Source organism: Suncus etruscus, chromosome 18, assembly GCF_024139225.1.
Source record: "Suncus etruscus isolate mSunEtr1 chromosome 18, mSunEtr1.pri.cur, whole genome shotgun sequence".
NCBI classification, from domain to species: domain Eukaryota; kingdom Metazoa; phylum Chordata; class Mammalia; order Eulipotyphla; family Soricidae; genus Suncus; species Suncus etruscus.
Window position 1 is genome coordinate 22,173,087 of NC_064865.1, and position 21,609 is coordinate 22,194,695.

The 21,609-nt window shown below is 35.0% G+C and overlaps 1 protein-coding gene across 1 annotated transcript in view; it reads left to right on the plus strand.

Annotated features, from left to right (window-relative positions):
- Positions 1-21,609, plus strand: part of IPCEF1 (interaction protein for cytohesin exchange factors 1) — a 110,821-nt gene that overhangs the window by 60,968 nt on the left and 28,244 nt on the right. Inside the window, exons 7-9 of the mRNA XM_049764744.1 lie at positions 3,241-3,299; positions 4,787-4,875; positions 18,996-19,365. Of these exons, the coding sequence (XP_049620701.1) occupies positions 3,241-3,299; positions 4,787-4,875; positions 18,996-19,365 (518 nt within the window). The remainder of the gene's footprint in view (positions 1-3,240; positions 3,300-4,786; positions 4,876-18,995; positions 19,366-21,609) is intronic.

The window sequence follows — 21,609 nt, forward strand, 5'->3', positions numbered from 1 at the left end:
TGTGGAGGTCCTAAAATTGGCTGCATGCAAGACAAGTGCCTTAATCCCTACATTATCTTTCTGGTCCTGACTATGGTTCTTTGAGTAGCTAATAATGGGTCTCTGCATTTGATGCTAAATCTTGCCTTCTCCTAGGAGATGGGGTGGGGCAGGAAGGGGGAGATTCATTCTGCAATCATATCTGAAAAGCTTACTTTCTGATATGAGGCTGATTTTATCTAGATGCTGTTGTATCTGGGTATTTTTCAGTGAGAGGCATAAATATTGGGGAAGGCGGGGGTGGCCTCTGGAGTGATGGATTTAGTTTTAGCTCCTCTTCTTTGATAACTGAATTTTGGGTGGGGATATTTCTCAGGGACTATGAAGGGAAGGGCAATTAAGTTTAATAGAAATGCCTCGTGTTCTGTGGGGACCCTCAATTTAAAAGCTCAGGGCTAAGCATTAAGAATAATGAGAGAGTTGCTTTCTAAACAAGACTGGAGTAGCTGCTTTTCTCAGACAGTGTTTGTGGGAAGAATGTGCTTGTTTTGTACATCAATTTCTTAACATTGCACTCCTCCAACACACAGACGTACTTCAATTTAATATACAACAAAGACCCAGGAAACAGCTGTCATCTGCTTTTATGTAAATATAAGTCTTTTTGTAATCCCATCTCTCTAGTCACAAAGTTTTCTTGGTGTTCAATTTTATTTTTAAGTTGGTAAGTAAAGGAGGTACTCAAGAAAACAGCCAAATTCTAAACAATCAAGCTTCACATTAAAATGTGTTTTAGGTGAGAAACTAAGTGGTATGTTTTCTTTATTATTTACATTTTATTTCTTTGTAATTCTAGTTTTCCCTGAGCTTAGAAATAATTTTTTTCTTTTGAGTATTATCAGTTCAAAACATTTTTGTTTTGACTGAAAAATTATTCTGTTTTACTTTCAGTTTTCATAAACAGGTTAGTTTATATTCAACCAGACTAAACAAATTGTTCATGATTTCTTTGTATACTCAACAATTTGATTTTCCATTCATGATAAGCCCCATTTCATTCTCTTGATTAGCATCATTGTAATACTATATATGATTATGTAGTATTTCTCTATCTCACTATTAATAGATATAACTATATTGTATCAATGTGACTTTTTTGGATATAGGCCACATTGAATTAATATTTTTGCACAATTAATTTTATATGTAAAGGTGAAGATTTGCAGGATTTTTAATTATAATTAGAGATGCTGGGTAAAGGGGATGGATATTCAAAATTGGTTAGTATCATCAAATTGTCCACTTAACTGGTTTTATAGGGACTGGAGAGATGGCGCAGCAGTTGGTCTTTTGTCTTGCATGCTGCTGACCCAGGACAGACCTGGGTTTGATTCCCAACATCCCATATGGTCCCTCATGCCAGGAGCAATTTCTGAGTACAGAGCCAGGAGTAACAAATGTTTAGTCTGGTTCCATTCCTAGCATCCCATATGGTCCCCCAAGCCAGGAGCGATTTCTGAACACATAGCCAGGAGTGACACCTGAGCATCACCGGGTGTGATGAAAAAAAGAAAGCAAAACAAAACAAAAACCTGGTTTTATATATTTTCAAGTTCAACCCAACAGAGGATAAGAATATATCCTTTCAAATTTTTGAATTTAGTGATAATTTTTTTTAATTTAGTGGTAAAAATATTTCCCATATCTGAATATGCACTTAAAAATAAGTATTTATTAATGTATGCTTTTATGATTTCCTGTTTTCATTTTACTTATTATTCTGTTGGTTCTTGAAAAGCATTTTTGATTTTCTGTGGCGTGATCTGGATCCTGTTGTAACTCAGTTTTAAGGAAAAATTAGATAGTTATTGCTTAACATAATACTTATGGGAACTTTTTGAAAGAGACTGGACTTACCTTTGTTCTTAGTAAAATTGCTTTATTTCAACATTAAATTTGTTATATAATAATGTCTACAAATTACTGAACACAGCTAGAACATATCATTTTGAGAGATGAATAAGATTCTGAATTAATTGGCAATTGTAAATTTGGGAATGTGAGATATTTCTGAGATAGTGGAAACGTAGCATGTTGAATACTTCATAAAGCATCATAAGTTTAGAATAAATGCAAATTTAAAATGAAATATAAGATCATGAATTTGCTTTTATAGATATTAGATAACTTAAGCCACTACAAAATGTTCTGGTTTATAAAAAATAATTTAATATGGATAATAAAAAGTATCTTTAAACTTGCAGAAAATTGGAAAAGAGTGGGGAATTAGTCACTTATACTGTTACTGAGAGGGAGATTATATTTTATCTTGAAGTATAATGTTATATATTTAGGAATATATAAAACAGACATATTTCTGTTTTATCTTTTTTGGGAAAAAGGACACGTCTGATGATGTTCAGGATATACCATATCTGCCGGCGTATAAGACGACTGGGTATATAAGACGACCCCCTAATTTTGCAGTTAAAACATAGATTTAGGCCTATATTCGCTGTATCAGACAGAACGTTCCTGTGCTGCATGTGCTGCATGTGTTCCTGTGCTCATGTACCACAGTGAGGCAATCACAACAAGCAAATGTTCAAAGGTTATACTGTAATAACCTTCTTCTCTGACACTAGCCAATCTGAGCAGACTTTTTACAGTGTAGATTTGGGTCCAGAACATTGTCTAATTTGCATGCATAAAAAGCCTGCTTGGATTGACTGAGTTTAGCGGCATATTGAAACATTTTTTGGGATATACTCGGCGTATAAGATGATCCCCGATTTTCGGTTGACTTTTTTTTTTTTTTTTTTCAAAAACTTGTCTTATACGCTGGAAAATACAGTACTCCTGGCTCAGGGTTTGACTCCTGGCAGTATAAGGGGGCTATATACAGAACTGGGGTTGATCCCATGCAAAGTGAGACTTCCCTCTTAATTTTGATTTGTTTCTGTACCACATCCTGAAAATCTCAGTGTTTGCTCTAGCTCAAGGATCACTCTTGGTAGGACTTGGGGCACCTTTATGGGGCCTGAGGATGGAATCCAGGTCAACCAGGTACTAGCATCCTGCTCACAGTACTCCAACTATATTTTTGCTGCTTTTGAAAATGTTTGATTGATTATAGAATTATGATTTAACTTTATTACAAAGTCTGAAACACCTCTTATTTCAGGGTTTGCAACAAAGTGAATATTTAGGGGGTTGTTAAACTTCCTTTGGTCAAATTTTTATTTTCTATCTGAATTTTAGGTGGTTAAACAAACTCGGATTAGCTGTAATCCACAAGGAATCCACTACAAAGGATGAAGGTATGCTTGATTTTAAATTTCTGAAACTTTAGCAAGAATATTTTGTGTATGATGAAATGTAATAAGAAAACAATGTCAAATTCTATGTATAGTCTTCCCAAAAAAACATACTTTGACATTTAAAATTATCTGAAAATATGTAGAGACAGACATTCACACAGTCTCACCAACATGGAATAGAGCTTCCCATCCTGGCTATGAATGCTTTTCACACTTCACCCACACATTAGCAGCTGTAACTCCACTGACATCTCGAGCAATAGGCAAAGAAAATGTTATATTGCCCCACTTACTGGGGTCTTACTCATAGACACTACCTTGTCATGATCTAGAATAGATGAACAATGTCCACCCCTCTATTTCCTCTCTGACATTTTCATATTTCCACCAGGTATGTGCTGACATGATTTCTCTATGAATATATTATGAGCCTGAAGGTCAGATTGGGACACAAAATTTTTTATTTATTTTTTTGACACAGGCTATATGGCCAAAAACTTCCAGGGCTCAAGGATACAAGAATATATCTTTTTTTGTTTGTTTGTTTTTTGGGCCACACCCACTGACGCTCAGGGGTTACTCCTGGCTCTTTGCTCAGAAATTGCTCTTGATATGGAAAAATGGGGATCGAACCCCGGTCCCTCCTGGTCAGCCATGTGCAAGGCAAAGACCCTATCACTGTGCTATAGCACAGGCCTCAAGAATATATATTTTTAATAATATTCTTTATTAACAGGAAGAGGAAGCTTCAGGTACTAGGCCACCAGAACTAACATTGTTTTTAAAATGTTTCAACTATATACATTTTAAAAATTGGAATGTATTATTCCAATTTAAAACTTTAGGTGAACATATCACAAAATATTAAATTTAGAAATAGAAAAGAGAATAACTAGGCTTAAAAGAACAAAAGAAGTACAATATGATACTGTGAAATCAGTGTTCTAACTAACATCTTAAAACCCTTTCCATAAACTAAATGCCATTGTATATTTAGGTAACTTTATAGATTATAAAGGAAAAGAACAATGTAAAAGCATTGATATATAAAGTGCTTCAAATAATCTTTCAGCTTTTTCTACTTTTCATCATAACCCATGGAGATCTCGGGATATTTGGTTCAACCTATACTCTTGGCTGGGTACTTTCTTCACACTGTGTTCCCAACTCGGGTTTTCTTATCCTTAGATAATCAAAATTATAATATTACATTATTATGGTTGTCATTCTCTTTTATTATTATATGATTTATACTTCTTTTGAAAAAAATGTTTATGATCATTTTGGTCAATCTTTTTCTGCACATTGGCCATTCGAGGGCAGAAGTTTCCCCCTGTAATTTCCCCTTGCACAAGTTGCTCACTAAATAAGCTGTTTTCTGAATTGGATTAGAATGGAAGTGGCCAGATGGATTAAAAACCTCTGCTCAGGAGTTATGGAATAAGTGCTGCTGCTGAAAGTTGAAAAGATTTTTGCTTTCGTTGTAGAATGTTACAGCGAGAGTGAACAGGAAGATCCTGAAATAGCAGGGGAGACAACACCTCCTCCAAACTCTTCAGATACTCTGTCTCCGTTGGTATGTATTTCTGTGATTAGGGTCCTGGGTCCTGGAACAAATGCATGGACAACATTCCATTCAACTACATAGAGAGGATCTCAGCTGATAGAATCTGAGAACACACTAAATTCAAGAAATTATCAAGGGGAATCCAGTCCTCAGTGTGCTGGTGTTGAGCTTTTTCCAATTACTCACTAGTTTGACAAACACAAGAGTATTTGTGTGCAATCCACAGATGTACCCCATTCAAGAGATTTATTAGAAAAAAGCTAAAAGATTCTAAGTAGTGAGCCATTGTCACTAAAGACGCGTTTTATAATGTGTGTACACCCTAATAGTACTCAGAAAGAATGGAAAGTACCTAAGAGCATGCATTAGGATGATATAAAATCAAAGCAGAAGATGAACAAATATATATAAAGCATAAGACTCAAGATAAGACCTAGTTTGACTTTAAGCATTGGAAGTTTCCAAAGTATTGTTTAAGTTCTTAATGTATGTTAAAGTGCTAGAGAGTTGCTTTATATTTGAATGCTCATTGACTAGATAGTGATTTGAATGCTCATTGATTAGATAGTGATGGTTCCAAAGAGGTCTCAAAGGGTTTTTGAGAGAGTGGATTATTTATTTTTATACCAACTAAGTGCCAGAACTTGTATAAGTGTATATAGCCATTAAATCACCTAAAATCCTGAGAACTGTTATATTTAAGACTGTTTTTCACTGATTACTACTGAGCACAATGATGTTTTCCAGTGTACAGGCCATTTCTGTTTCATTAAGTAAATGCAACTATCTCTTTTGTCTATTTTAACTGCATTTTTACCATGTTTTTATACGATATTTTAGTTATTCTATGTATTACTCCTTTGTTTGTTGACAGGGGAAAATCTCATTTCCCACTCCAGAAATTTAATTTTTTTGAAAAAATATTTTATGGTTTCTTTTTTGTAAGTGCATAAGTTTTCTTGATTTCAGTATATCAGATTTATTTCTTTCATTGTGATTAGAGCATTTGTTTTGGATTTAAAACGTCTTGTTGAACGTTTTTTGAATGTTTCTTGATGAAGCAGGCACTGCTATTCTACTTTCATAGATAGGAAACAAAGGTCCTGAGGGGTACAAAGGCTGGGTCAGATAATTAATAAATATCTCAAATGGAAATCTTAGTGTGCTTAGTTTATTAGACCATATTTTTTCTCATTATGTTGCAATGTCACTCATTCAAGAATCCAGAAAACTGTGGAATCTGATAGGTGATGAAATTTCTTTCAGTTACTACCTCTCTTCAGCTAGAACACTTTGTTTTGTTTTTGTTTTGGGGCCACACCTGGCAATGCTCACAGGTTATTCTTGCCTCTGCACTCAGGAATTACTCCTGAGTAATACTCCTGGTGGTATTTAGGGGACCATATGGGCGGCTCTGGATTGATGCCAGGTCAGCACATGCAAGACAAGCTCCCTACCTTCTCAACTATGGCTTTGGCTTCAAAGAACATTTCATTTTGTATGATGAAGCTTTATCTGATGTGTACTTCCATATAATAAATAAAGCTTATTTACTAAAAACTATCATTAAGTCAAGCTTAATAGTTATATAATGTAAATAATGGCAACCATTATTTTTATATTTTTAATGTGAAATTATGGTCTCTTGTCTAATTTATTTGGCTAATGTTCAAAATATAAATAAGCATTTGTTGAAGGAAAATGTTATGAAAATCTCTCTAATAGATAATTGGTTCAAATTAAGCATGTTATAAATACAATTAACTTTGAATATGGAAATATTTAGATTTTTTAGTGAGAATTAATGCATATATCTTTTTTAATCTTTTTTCATTACATAGTGTTTCTTCTCTTTTGATGTTAGTTTTTAAATTAGGAAAGGCTTTTAGTTACTCTATATGATTCAAATTTTGGGATTTCTGCAGATTTAAAGAAATTTCACAGGTATGTTGAAATACATTTTTTGGTTGATTACCCTTTATTGTACATAAAAATCATAACTCTAGTATTGAGTAGGGGCAACATATTATCTACTAACTTCATAGAGAAGTATATATTTATAAATTCTTACTCTCTGAGTATGTATATGTTCATGGCTATGCTTTTTTCTGTGCCTTTGTCTTCCTATCCAATTTTAACCAATATCACACACTTACTTAGGTTATCTTCCCTTTTCTCCCAGAAATTCCCACTCCTCTCATAGTGCCTTTCCCTGTATGATTTAGTTTAGTTTTCAGGTGCTAACATTTCCCATTATATAGTAGCAAACAAATATTACAGATTATTAAGAGCATTGTTAGGCCTTTACAGGTGATGCTCAGGGGTTACTCCTGGCTATATGCTTTAGAAATTACCCCTGGCTTGGGGGACCATATGGGACGCCCTAGATCGAACTGAGATCTGTCCTAGGTCAGCTGTGTGCAAGGCAAATGCTCTACTGCTGCACCACCGCTCTGACCTCAAACCTCTACAGTTTTAACTTTTTAAATAATTTAATTTATTGATTTATTTATTGTTTTGGGGGCCACACCTGATGCTGTTTAAGGATTATGCCTAGTTCTGCTCAGGAATCACTCCTGATGGTGCTGGGGATTGAACCTGAGCCAACTGCATGTAATGCAAATGCCTGACCTTCTGTGCTATCTCTCTAGCACTTTGACATCTGCTTTTTAAAGCAAAACAACCTAATTGTCTTTGTTGAATGACTAATACAGGGGTGGCGAACAAGTTCAACACAAAGAGCCAAAATTTTAAACTGTGAGAGTCAGAGAGCCACACCACGTAGTGACCTGCCAAAACATACAAACACACAAAAGCATATAATTTTAACAATAATATATTAAACACATACTACATTTTGCCATTTTGAGTGAGGGTAAAAATCCTGTTCACCATAGCTTCAGCCTTGGTGATTATCAGGCCTTGATTGCTTCAAACCTTATAAATGATGGAATGTTTCTGAGGCTACTAAATTAAAGTTAGTTCTTCAAAGTAGAAGAATTATTTAGAATTTTTTCAGTCATAAATAAAATATTATTTCTTCGAGGTTCTAAGTTTAGCTATTTTTGGACAGTCATTAGGCTAATTTTTGGGGAAATATTTGAAATATATAAATGTCAAATAAGATAAGATTTCCTTGGAAGCAAAATATGTTTCTCCTGCTCACATATTTTCCTGCAGACTTTGTTTTTGTTTCCTCTTGTTTTGGAAAAAACAGACTTGCGAGACACTTTACTGAAATAACATTTAAATTATTTACTCAACTAGATGGAATAAATCATGATAACTTTTTATTTACCTAGAATGTGAATAAATTGTTGTTTAACTCATTATACAATAGAATATAGATTATCCAAAAATGAATTATATGAAATTCTGCAGTTTTTCAAAAACATTTTGGTTAATAAACCTTAATTTTAAAATAATGAATTACAAATATTTAGGAACATTTTCTTTCTTTTCTTTTCTTTTTTAATAAATTTTTATTTAAGCACCATAATTATAAGCATGATTGTAGTTGGGTTTCAGTCATGAAGAGAACACCCCCCCTTCACTAGTGCAACCTTCCCACTACCAGTGCCTCCTCTTACCTCCCCCATCCCTGCCTGTATTCAAGACAGGCATTCTACTTCTCTCACTCATTAACATGGTCATGCTAGTTGTTAGTGTAGTTATTTCCCTAACAGCATTCACCACTCTTTGTGGTGAGCTTCATATTGTGAACCAGTCTTTCTGGCCCTTAAACTCTAATGTCTCTGGCCTTATTACAATAATGTCATTAATTTTTTAAAAACCCATAGATGAGTGAGACTATTCTGTGTCTATCTCTCCCTCTGAATTATTTCACTCAGCATAAGAGATCCCATGTACATCCATGTATAGGAAAATTTTATGATTTCATCTCTCCTGACAGCTGCATAATATTCTATTGTGTATATGTACCACATTTTCTTTAGTCATTTATCCATTGAAGGGCATTTTAGTTGTTTCCAGAGTCTGGTTATTGTAAATAGCACTGCAATGAATATAGGTGTAAGGAAGAAATTTATGAATTGTATTTCTATGTTCCTAGGGTATATCCCTAGAAGTGGTATAGCTGAATCAAATGGGAGCTCAATTTCCAGTTTTTTGAGGAATCTCCATATTGTTTTCCATAAAGGCTGGACTAGACAACATTCCCACTAGCAGTGAATAAGAGTTCCTTTCTCTCCATATCCCCACCAGCATTGTTTTTGCTCTTTTTGATGTGAGCCAGTCTCATCATCAAAACAAACTCATAGTTGTTTTGCTTTGTATCTCCCTGATAATTTTGATGTAGAGCATTTTTTTTCATGTGTCTTTTGGCCATTTGTATTTCTTCTTTGACAAAGTGTCTGTTCATTTCTTCTCCCCATTTTTGATGGGGTTAGATTTTTTTCTTGTAACAAGAACATTTTCTAAAAGTTCTTAGACCATCAATTACATTAAATTAAATATATATTATTCTAAGGGCATTGAACAAAGCATAAAACTTTGACTTTATCAATAGCTTATTTTGACTTTTGCTTCTTATATGTTGAATTGTAGAAAACAATAGATACCTCTGATCTTCATCAGTGGAGAAGTTTTGGTCATATTCCTGATACTTGAGAATGCCTCAGAGAAGAGATAATGAAATGAATATCAATTTTTTCATAGATAAATTAAAAAGAAGTGAGGGATCACAGGCTTATGGAAAAAATAAAACTCAGAAACACTGCAGATTTCCCTGTGTAGAAATTCTTGAAGTTCCCCAAACAATAGTAATGTTTAGACCTTTCAGTATTAGGAGCCATTAGAACCATGGGAAACTTCAGGGTTACACCAAAAATTCTTGGAGGATCATGTGGTACTGGGGATTAAACCCAAATCAGTTGTACATTTAACCCATCATTATTTCTCCATGGTCCTGTTCCAATGCTTTTTTGTTACCTAATAAATATTTGTTAAAAACAGCTCATCGAAATATTTGGGAAACAAAATGTGAAAATATAACTTAATATTAATTAATTATTATAAATTAATTCCTTCCCAAAGCCAAAGTATTAATTGAGTGAGACTTGCACTGGAAGATCCAATATTACTTTTTTTCTCTTAGGTACTCTGATTTAAAAAGTTATTGCCAAACATCTTGAAGCATATATATTACGATCAGTTATGTCAACTATGTGATGCATTTTCTTTAAATAAATTTAATAAAAAAGTTATTGCCAAATAATTTTAGCTATGCAGATTTACAACTTTAATCCCACCACAAGTATTTGTTGTTCCTCCACTAATGGCCCATGTTTCGTCTCATACAGGAACATTTTTAGATTTTATTATTGTAGTTTGAGTCCCATGCTGACAATTGTGTTGGGCCTAGTGGTTTAGATATTCACAGTTATCTCATGTTTACACCATAGTTGGGTTTCAAAGTCCCTGATTCTTGCCTCTTTGTTACTGCCAGATAATCTTCTTGTCCTTCATTTCATTTCTTTTCCTCCTTGGCATTTTTGTTTCTATAGTCAGGAGTCAAGGGTTTATACATGTTTGATACCTTCTGGTCTCTTTTTATGTTATTCTATAATTTACAGATTTAGTGAGACCATCTGGTATTTGTCCTTGCCCATCTCACTTAGGGTGAGATCTCCCACGTCGCATCCACGTTTCAACAAATTGCCTGTTTATATCACTTTTTTATGGCTGTGTAGTGTTCCATTACATATGCATACCACACTTCATTATCCACTCATCTGTCTTTGGATGCCTGGTTTACTTCCTTATCCTTATAGCAATAAAAATCTTAAATAAATACTCTGTCCATGGAAGCAGAGAAGAATTTTTGAGGGAGACCATGATTATGAAAAGTTTTAATTTTTGGTAGTCAGAACAAATAGTGCTGCCAGGACAGGCTGTAGTGAGAACTGAGATCTAGGCAAAAGCTTTCAAAGATGATATCAGCTAAGTGGTATCAGTGAATAATAACTTTCCAAGCTAAAGCAATAATTTGAGTTTAAATCTTAATGGTGCCTAGATGGTAATTTCAGGAGGTCAGCATGGCTGTAACCGAGTGAACCAAGATGAAAATAGTTAGTTATAGTGAATTCTCGTAGTGGCCTTGTGATAAGAAGCAGCTAGGGTCTTTGGTATTTTGAATTATTAAGGTAGTATGAACATTATGAGCAGAGGGGTGATGTGATAAATTTCCAGTTTGAAAGAATTGGGCAGGTTGCTTTTTAGCAGAGGTCAGGAGAGATGAGCTAAGATGCAAAGAGACTAATGGTTGAGATATGCAATGACTGGATTTTAATAGGGTTGGAAAGTAGGCCACTGAATAAATTGCATGGATATGATGAAACTTAGAAGATAAATATTTATAACTCCAGCTACTAGTATATCATGCATTTTAACAGGATAGTTCTCATGGCTTGATGCTTTTCAGAAGTATAGATCTTTTTACATCCAAATTACAAAAAAATTAATTATCTAACACAAATCAAAGAAGCAACCCCTGACACAATAACTCATTCACCAACAATCTTAGTATATGAAGCTTGCAAAGTTACTTAAAGTGTACTTGATCTTCCAATATAAGCATGACATAAACTAAAACAAATGAGATTGTATATAAGACATGTAACTATCTATAAGAATATGAGGTTAAGATAAGTCCTTTTCTGCAAGATGCAAAAATTATCATAAACTTAGTGATTGGACATTTACCTGATTTTAGTACTTATCAAACCAGCATTCACATATTTACTTCCTATTTTATCAGTCCACTTCTCAGTTTATTCTGTGTCAGTCAAACATAGACATGGTATTTTAGGACCTCTTTCATGCTTTCTTTGGCATTCCCCGAAGGGAACTACAATAGCTCTTGCTGAGGAGTTAAAATCGTAGAATAATTTTTGCCTTACCTCCATGCTATCTCTCTGGCCCCAAAATTGTAGAATAATTCTTTTTAAAATATAACTTACTTTATTTAAAGACCATGTCTTGCACAGTTGATCATAATACATTTGTTTTCAGGTAAGTGAGAGCAAAATTATTTAAAAAAGAAAAGAAAAGGAAAGAAAGAAAGAAAGAAAGAAATAAGAAAGAAAGAAAGAAAGAAAGAAAGAAAGAAGAAGAAGAAAGAAAGAAAAAAGAAGAAAGAGGAAAGAAAGAAAGAAGAAAGAAAGAAAGAAAGAAAGAAAGAAAGAAAGAAAAAAAGAAAGAAGAAAGAAAAGAAAGAAGAAAGAAAGAAAGAAAAGAAAGAAAAAGAAAGAGAAAGAAAGAAAGAAGAAAGAAAAGAAAGTAACAAGAAAATTAGAAAATCATTGTACCTCTCAATGAGGTCATTGTTGCTAGATGGTCATTCTGTTAAATTATTTTGTTTCTAAATATTAGGTGGCTTTAGATATAAGCTGTTATCTAAAGTAGTGTGTTCCCATGGGAATGACAATATTAAAATTTGGAGGTTCAGCATGTCTTCAATGTGCCTGCAAAGTTCAAGAATTCCAAGTAGTCTTGCTGGTACAGCAGCTTTTATAGAGTGTTTATGGCATCCAAGCTTTCTGGAAGTACAAGAAGGTGGGAGGAGGGTGCTTACACTTATCCAACCGGTGCTGTCAGCCCAAATACCAGTATACCTGGAGATCTGCTTCGATTGGTGTCTCTGCAGAGTGTCATAGAGGGTTATTAGCACATTCTAATAAAAAATAGGCTGTCTACTTTTTCACATGTAATGGACAGTAATTAGAGAATTTTCAAGCAGAAAATAATGTGATATCTAATATAGTTTGTTTTGGAAATACTATAGCCATTGTTTGAGGATAGAATGTGTTGAGTAGGTAGAAGAAAATAATTGGGACAGGAGGATAGGAATTAAAGATAAGGCAGTGTCACTAAAGTCATCTGTATTCTATGACTTGGAGTTAAGGAGTTAGTATCCTATTATCTTATTATTATTATCTTATTATTAAAAGATCAGTGAGTTTCAGAAACATTATTTTTTAATAATTTTTATTGTGACCCATGTGAATTATCAATCTTTATATTTAAGGTTATATTTAAGGTACAGAGTGACACTGAATCAGAGGTATTCCCAACACCAATATTGTCCTCCCTTGAGCCCTGTTCCCAGTATCTCCTTCCTTTGTTCCCTGGACTACTAGTATAATTGATCCCCTTGTGTATAGCTTGTTGAAGATTGGGTAGCAATTCGGTCGTCATTGACTTTGGGGTTGGTGTTTAAGTCTGATCCTTTTTTATTTCTACTCAATGTTCATACAACTGTTTGGTTTTGTTACCATCTATTCTTTCCCCTCAATTTGAGGTAGAACAAGATGATGCAAGTTATGTGGTTCTATTTTAAAATAAAGACAACAACAACAAAAAATAAACAACAACCACACACATATACACACAAAACTAAGAGGAGTCCTTCTTCAAAAACTGGAAATTGAGCTCCCATTCGACCCAGCTATTCCACTCCTAGGGATATACCCTAGGAGCACAAGAATACAATACAAAAACCCCTTCCTCACACCTATATTTATTGCAGCACTATTCACAATAGCCAGGCTCTGGAAACAACCAAGATGCCCTTCAACAGATGAATGGCTAAAGAAATTGTGGTACATATACACAATGGAATATTATGCAGCCGTCAGGAGAGATGAAGTCATGAAATTTTCCTATACATGGATGTACATGGAATCTATCATGCTCAGTGAAATAAGTCAGAGGGAGAGAGAGAGACGCAGAATAGTCTCACTCATCTATGGGTCTTAAGAAAAATAAAAGTCATTTTTGTAACAATCCTCAGAGACAATTAGAGGAGAGCTGGAACACCAGCTCACTCCATGAAGCTCACCACAAGAGTGGTGAGCACAGTTATAGAAATAACTACACTGAGAACTACCATAATCAAGTGAATGAATGAGGGAACTGGAAAGCCTGTCTGGAGTACAGGTGGGGGTGGGGTGGGATGGAGGGAGATTTGGGACTTTGGTGGCGGGAATGTTGCACTGGTGAAGAGGGGTGATCTTTATAGGACTGAAACCTTATCACAATCATTTATGTAATCAAGATATCCAAATAAAGAGAAAAAAAAAACCAAAAAAAAAAATAAAAAAATAAAAAGAAGAGAAGAAAAAAAGAAGAAGAAAAATGTACCAAAAAAACCCACCCCCCAAAAAATCCTACCACCACCACCACCACCAACAACAACAAAATAAACCAAACAAAAAAAATCAAACAAAAAACCAAAACCAGCAACTACAAAACAGCACCACAGCAACAAATACAACAACCACAAAATAACCATGAGAACAAAAGAAAGATAAAAGAAAGGAGGGCTGGTGTGGCAAGGGTTTTATTTTTTGTTTTTATTTGTTTGTTTTTGCATAGGCACAGTAAATATTGGGGAAATTAGAAAGGGAATTCCCTTGGCCTAAAAGATACAGGGTTTCTCTGCCCTTGAAGCATATTTTCATGGGAATAATTACAGGCTCAGTGCACACGTCTTTTCACACCCCAAGAACATTTTATGGTGCCAGGAAACTTTCTGCTCAGTTTGGCTGATGATTCAGGCCTCTAACTAGAGATCTTGGTAGCAAGTCATAGGATGAAGCCTAGGATAGCACCTTTCTTTATGGTTCTAGTAGTTCTGTTCCACCACTGTTGTAATCAGTCTTCTTTTATTGGTGGTCTTGGTTTTTGCACAGTTACTAAGATGAAGCTTAAGATAGAGTCATTATGTTTCCAGAAGTTCTGCTCAGTCACAGTTGTCAAAGTCAGACCTCTGAAATTAGATATGTTGGTTATTGTACAAATCCTAGGCCGAAGCCTAGACTAGGGTCTTTCTTATTGGTCCCAGGATAAGTTCTGCCCAGTCATGGTTGTCAAAGTCTGTCTTCTGTATTTAGCGATCTTTGTTTTTGCACAGATCAAAGAATGACATGTCTTCTGATTTCCTCTTACCATTATGTGATTAGATAGGATAGCCTGCTCTTAGACCAAGCTGTTACCGGTTCCTCTTTGTCAAGATGTCATATAAAACTGGCACAAGTAGGTGATAGAAGGGTGTTAGGAATTTCTTTTTTTTTTTTTCTTTTTTTTTTTTTCTTTTTTTGTGGTTTTTGGGTCCCAGAGGTAGTTTGGTTCCTGGTTCTGTTGCAGGGAATTGTGTCCGTTCTATGTCTGGGCTCTAGGGCTCAGGATCAAGCAGTTGTTCTCTGATCACATGGAGTCTAAGTTGGGTCCACATGGAACATTTTCAGGGTGGGAGGCACCCTGTATTATAAAATACATGGGTTCTTAATCCCTAGTAGATAAGACCTCGAGGAATAATACTTTTTTATTGTTTTAGAGTAGAAAATAGCACCTGATATTAATATAAAATTCACAATTTTTAAGGGCCTGATTATAATTGACGGGTCTGTTTTTGTACGTAGGTGTAGCCATTACATGGAAAGAAAAGCCTATTTAATTTTATTATGTTTTGTCTTGTTACTTTTGTGTTTTCTATTTATATATATTGACTAATGTTCCTTAATCATTTGATATTGAGCCATTTCTTTCTAATTTTAGTCTTTGAATGGTCATTTTAAATTATTTTTTCTTTGCAAACTTTTTTTTCAAGCAACTTAAATAAAAAGAATTTAGAGAATTAGCAGTCTTAATATTCTACACTATTGTCCAGAGAGATAGCATAGCAGTTAAAGCTGTACTATAAAAAGAACCTATAGAAAAAGAAAGGAAATTAGAAAAACAATATTAATTTGAAAAATAGATAGTCTGTTTATTAGAATGAAGATATTTAAAATTCCTTTAATTTTATAATTTAGAAATAAAAATCTCAAGTGTTTAAACACAAATAAAGTTGCATTCCATTCCATTGTTAAACTACAATGGATTATCTCAGAAGCAGTTATGAACTCATATTGTGAATGCACCATCAGACCCTGGGATCATGGGATCAGGATTAATCACCTGTAACTACTATATAGGAAATTTTGAGGTAGAAATATCAACTGATTCAGTCTTTTTGGAAGTCAATATGATCATTAATCAAAAAACTAGTAATTGACATTTCATAGGACTCAACAATCCCACTCCTTGGAATATAACTTAAGTCTCCAGAAAAGACATTGTCAATTTTTATTTATTATAAATAATAGCACTATTCACAGTAGTTAAAATCTGGGAACAACTCAAATGCTCAAGAACAGATTACTGATTAAAAAAATTATAGTACATATATGCAATGGAAAACTGCTTGGCAGTAAGAAAAAGTAAAGACATGCAATTTGCTATGTCAATGGCTCTGGATAATATTATGTTTAGTGAAATTAGAAGTTAGAGGAAGAGAAAGAGTGATAGACACAGAATTATCTCTCTCATACTCATAGATACTTCATAAGGAAATAACAAAGTCATAAAGGGAATAGAAATAAAGAGCTAGAGAACTACTTTTCAGTAAAGAACCTGAGATTGAATTGCTGGTGGGGGATTAGTTAGGGAAGGGAACACTAGGAAATTGTGGATGGCAACAGTGCCTATTCTAGAGGCAGGGTGGTGGGGCAGGAAGGGGTTGAAATGATAGCACAGTGGTAGGGCGTTTGCCTTGCATGCTGCTGACTCATGGCGGACCTGGGTTTGATTCCTGGCATCCCATCTGGTCCTCTGAGCCAGGAACGATTTCTGAGTGCAGAGCCAGGAGTAACCCCTGAGCATCAACGGGTGTGGCCCCAAACCCAAAAATAAGTAAATAAATAAATAAGTTAAAAATGCTAAGTGAAGTCAGAAAAAAAGGAATAGATACAAAATAATTTCACTCCTATATTGAACCTAATGGTACACAAAGGTCAAAGAAGAATTAACCCACAAAATAGAGTTGGTGGTTGGGTGTATTGAATGGAAGAGCATTGGAGTTCTTGAAGAACGAAGATGGGTGAACTGGTGATGAGCATAGTTTTGGAATTACATGCATGAGAAAACACTGATCACAGTATTGTAAATTAGAGCCTCAATCAATAAAAATAAGCAAATCAGTTTATAAAGAAAACTATATTCTTATCTACTTTGCTAAAATTTAATTTAGTTAATTATTGAGGAGTGAACACATCTGCAATGTTTTATTGTCATTACAATAATGATGATGGTTTCTCTTTTTTTAGTTTTAAATTTTTTATTTTAATAAATTTATTTATTTAAAGAAAATGTATCACATAATTGACATAACTGATCATAAAACATTTGTTTCAGGATGACAGAAAGCAAAGTTATTAAAAAGTAGAAAGCAATTAGAAAGTCTAAAATAAAAGGAATTGGAAAAAGAGGAGAGTTCATTAGCAGCAGTTATATTCATGAAAATTGTTATATCACCAACAAAGTCATTAATAAATTAGCAGAAGGTTTAGAATGCTCTTTTTTTTTTAAAGATAAGAGATACACTGAAAAATGTGTGTTTGTGGCAGTAGTTGTTGTTTGCATAGGCACAGCAATTTTTTTTTTAATTCCAACACCAGTATTCTCACTTCTGTCTGTATTTTTATATGTTGTAGTTATGAGCTGATATTGGTCATATGCTGAGGGACTTATAAAAGAAATTTGTTTAAATATAAATGTTTGACCCTTATTTCTCTCTCCACTCAGGTAATAGATTTTGCTTTTTGTCTCCAACTTTAAATTTTCTTTCTCTTTATGACTTTTCTTAAGACATTTGACTCACCTAGATAATAGTCATGCATATCTAGTTTATTGATTGATTAACTGATTGTTGAAAGTATCCTCCAGTCTCTTAAAGAATTACTTGATGATACCTTTGAAATTTATGGATTGAAGAATGGGGAAAATTCTTATTTTCCTATCCTAAGAAAGTAAGGTTATGTTACACAACTGATAGTAGAAAATGACATAATGAGTATCACTCAGGTGTAACTATATCAGTAATTTTTATTCATTTCGAATCTTTTATCATTGATAAAAGATTGTTTGGATACACCAGTGTAAACACTTTCATTGAAAAGTAGAGAATGCATATTATTTTCAGCAACATTTCAGCTCCCAGTTCTTGTCCAGAGTGATCAGTTCCAACTATTATTGTCATGATAGTTTTCAGTACAATTAGATCTCTAACTGCACTCATAACTCTTGTGGCAAATTTTACTTTGGTAAAAATTTTATATCATGGGTTGGTCCTCCCAGACCCTCTCTCTAATGTCTCTGGATATTATTACCATATTGTCTCTTATTTTTCTTATATTTCACAAATGACTGAGACTATAGTTGTCTATGCCTCTCCCTCTACCTCATTTCACTCAGAATAATAATCTCCATGCTCAACCATGTATAAGCAAATTTCATGACCTTATTTCCCCTAATGACTGCATAGTATTCCATTGTGTAGATGTACCCCAGTTTTTTAGCCACTCATCTGTTGTTGGGTCCCTGGATTGGTTACAGATCCTGGATATTGTAAATAGTGCTGCAATAAACATAGAAATGCAGAGGGCATTTTTGTATTGTGTTTTTGTGCTCATAGGATATATCCCTAGAAGTTTTATTGCTAGATAATATGGGAGCTCAAATACTTTTTGAGGAACAATGATATTGTTTTCTAGACAGTCTGGACTAGACAGCATTCTCGCTAACAGTGAATGAGGGTTCCTCTCTCCTTGCATCCACACCAGCACTAGTTGTTCTTGTTCTTTGTGATGTGTGCCAGTCTCTGTGCCATCAGATGATAACTCATTTTATTTTGATTTTCATTTTCCCAATGATTAGTGATGTGGAGCATTTTTCATGTACCTTTAAGTTATATGCATGGCACTCCCCAATGAAAATGGTGCAACCTATAATGTCAGAAAAGAAAAAGAGAGAGATTATGTGTGAGAGAGAAGCAGAATGTCTATTCCAGAGACAGGCAGGGAGTGGGTAGTGGACTGGAAATGGGATTTGTTGGTGGTGAGAAAGTTGCACTGATGAAGTACCGAGTACATACCATGACTGAAACCAATCCTGAACATTTCTGTAACCACAGTGCTTAAATAAATGATAAAAAAGTAGAAAATGCTTTTATAATCATGGTTTATTTATACCTTTTTTATTGTTGTTGCTCTTTCATTTCTGAAAACTAGGTTGCACAGAAAGCATCTTCATCCTCGCCCAAACTTAGTGAAACATCACGCTCCTCCTCTTCCTTGGAAAATGCAATGGCGACACCCAGCACATCATCTTCTAATTTACCCAAAGAAAGACAATCCTGGATCGCTATTGTCAACAGTTCTGCTGCTGAAGCTGTCGGGCAACCTCTGATGTTTTCTGTGCAGGTTCATTCACCTGTACCCTCAGAAGCAAATAGTCACCAGGCCCCAGAAAACAGCCGTGTCACCGCTGAAAGTGGATTTTTGAACTCTTTATCCAGTGATGACACTTCTTCATTGAATAGCAACTTAGACCATCTCACTGTCCCCGACAAGCCTCCTGGATCAAAGACGAGAGACAAAGGTAAACCAAGACATTGCTCACTTCTAAGTTAAGAATGTATTTCTCTGTGAGATGGAACCTTCATGTAAATTGGAAGAAGGCATATTTAAGGTCATGAAACATCATTAAGTAATTAAACCAAGTATATCAAGTGGAACCTAGTCCAAGAGAGTTCTATAGATGAATTTATACTCAAAAACTAGTTTCAAGGGCATTTAGTCATCCACTAACCAAATGCTTAGAGCATTGATATTGATGAAAAGAATAATACTTTGGTGCCAAATCTAAAGAAAAGCTCCATGTCCAAGGCTTTGAGCTTGTAAGGTTAGAATTTTATACTGAAATTCCTATCATTGCACTAATTGTTCTAAATCAAGTTAGAGCAAGCACTATCTTTGGGTCAGAGTAGAAGCTCAGTCCTTTTGCTAGTAGGCTTCTGAAGGTGACTTTGCAGTAAGTAGAAAGACAATTTGTAAGCTTTTGCAAGGCAGTAATAGACCTTTTAAACAAAAGAAAACTTAGATTGCTGAAAACCATTATAGTCTTAACAAAGAAAAGAGTTAATGGAGTGTAGAATTAATAACATGAGCTTTCTGAAAACTGTGCTCATTAGCTTTTATTCAGCCTAACTTAAAAATGAGTCTTCTGCCATGATAAGTCTTTTCTGATGGTCTATGCTTTGTTTATTCTGTTGTAAAATGAGTGTAATCTGAATAAGACAGTTGGTAATGTGAGAATGATGGGCCTGGTTTTTATTGTTTTGGTTTGCTGGTAAGACAAAGATGATTGGATAAATCCCTGGACACCTATTTATACCGACCTGATAGTTACTCTCTTCTCTCCACTAGCCCAAAGTTTCTTTCAAAGTTTCATATTTTGGAGTGTATCCTACTAACTACTAACCTGGTACAGGTTTCAGAGTTAGATGAAGAGTTACTACTTCAAATCCAGTTATGTGTGTGCACATGTGAGTACAGGTATGAGCACACAATATTTTAAAAATATACTAGAGAAGAAGGAAATACCACAGGATATCTCAGGATATCTGTAGTATGTAGAAGAACTGGATGAAGGAAAGCAATGTTTGAAGGTGGGGATGGCTAGATCACCCTTGGTTGCAGAGAAGGAAAGAATCTAAGGGAAGATGAAGAGAAAAGATAGATGGGTATCAAGGGTCAAGAGAACCAGAACACATTAGTGTTATAAAGAACTGGTATAGCTATGGAGTCAACAACACTGAAAACAGGAAATCCACATTTCAACAAAGCTAGGATGGTGGTGTGGGTGGGTTGGTGCTAGAACACTATGTCTAAAACCAATGGTAAATAACTTGGTGCTTTAATAAAATAAAAATTATATACTAGGCTGTAGAGATAGTGCAGAAGTTTCCTTTTCTTTTATTCAGATGACCCTGGTTCTATCTCTGACACCATGTGATAGTCCCTCCAAGCACTTCCAAAAGTGATCTCTGAGCACAGAGACAGGAATGTGGCATAAACTGGGTGGAGTGCATCCCTAAATATGTGAGGAGCTAGTTCAGCAGTTAGAGACTCATACTTTGCATGCACTCAGGCAAGGTTCAAAGCCTGGCATCATTAAAGGTGTAGCACTGGAGGGCCCTAAGCATTACTGGTATGATTTAATAGTTTGCAGCTCTGTCTTCTTGGGCTTCAACATTGAGCTGTTCAGTCTGCTTGACTTAATATTACTGAAAGTAAATCCTGATACTACTGCGTACTGCTTAGGGACCTTCAAAATCTGACTATGGATGCCAAGTTTGGGAACTATTTTCCAGATTAAAACTGCCTATGATTGGGGCCCGGAGAGATAGCACAGTGGCGTTTGCCTTGCAAGCAGCCGATCTAGGACCAAAGGTGGTTGGTTCGAATCCCGGTGTCCCATATGGTCCCCTGTGCCTGCCAGGAGCTATTTCTGAGCAGAGAGCCAGGAGTAACCCCTGAGCACCACCGGGTGTGCCCCCCCCCCAAAAAAAAACTGCCTATGATTGCTTCTATAGATGTTAATGTATTTCTGTTACTTGCTTACTTAATATGCTTCAGTTAGTTGCCTAACTTCTAATTGAATTTTCATTGGACACTGGTAATTTAGGGCAGAAAATATGTATATATATTGTATTGTTTTTGGGTCACACCCAGAGGTGTTCAGGGATTGCTCCTCGCTCTGCACTTAGATTACTTTTGGGACCAAATGGGATGCTGGGATCAAACCTAGGTCAGGTATGTACAAGGCAAATAACCTACCCAC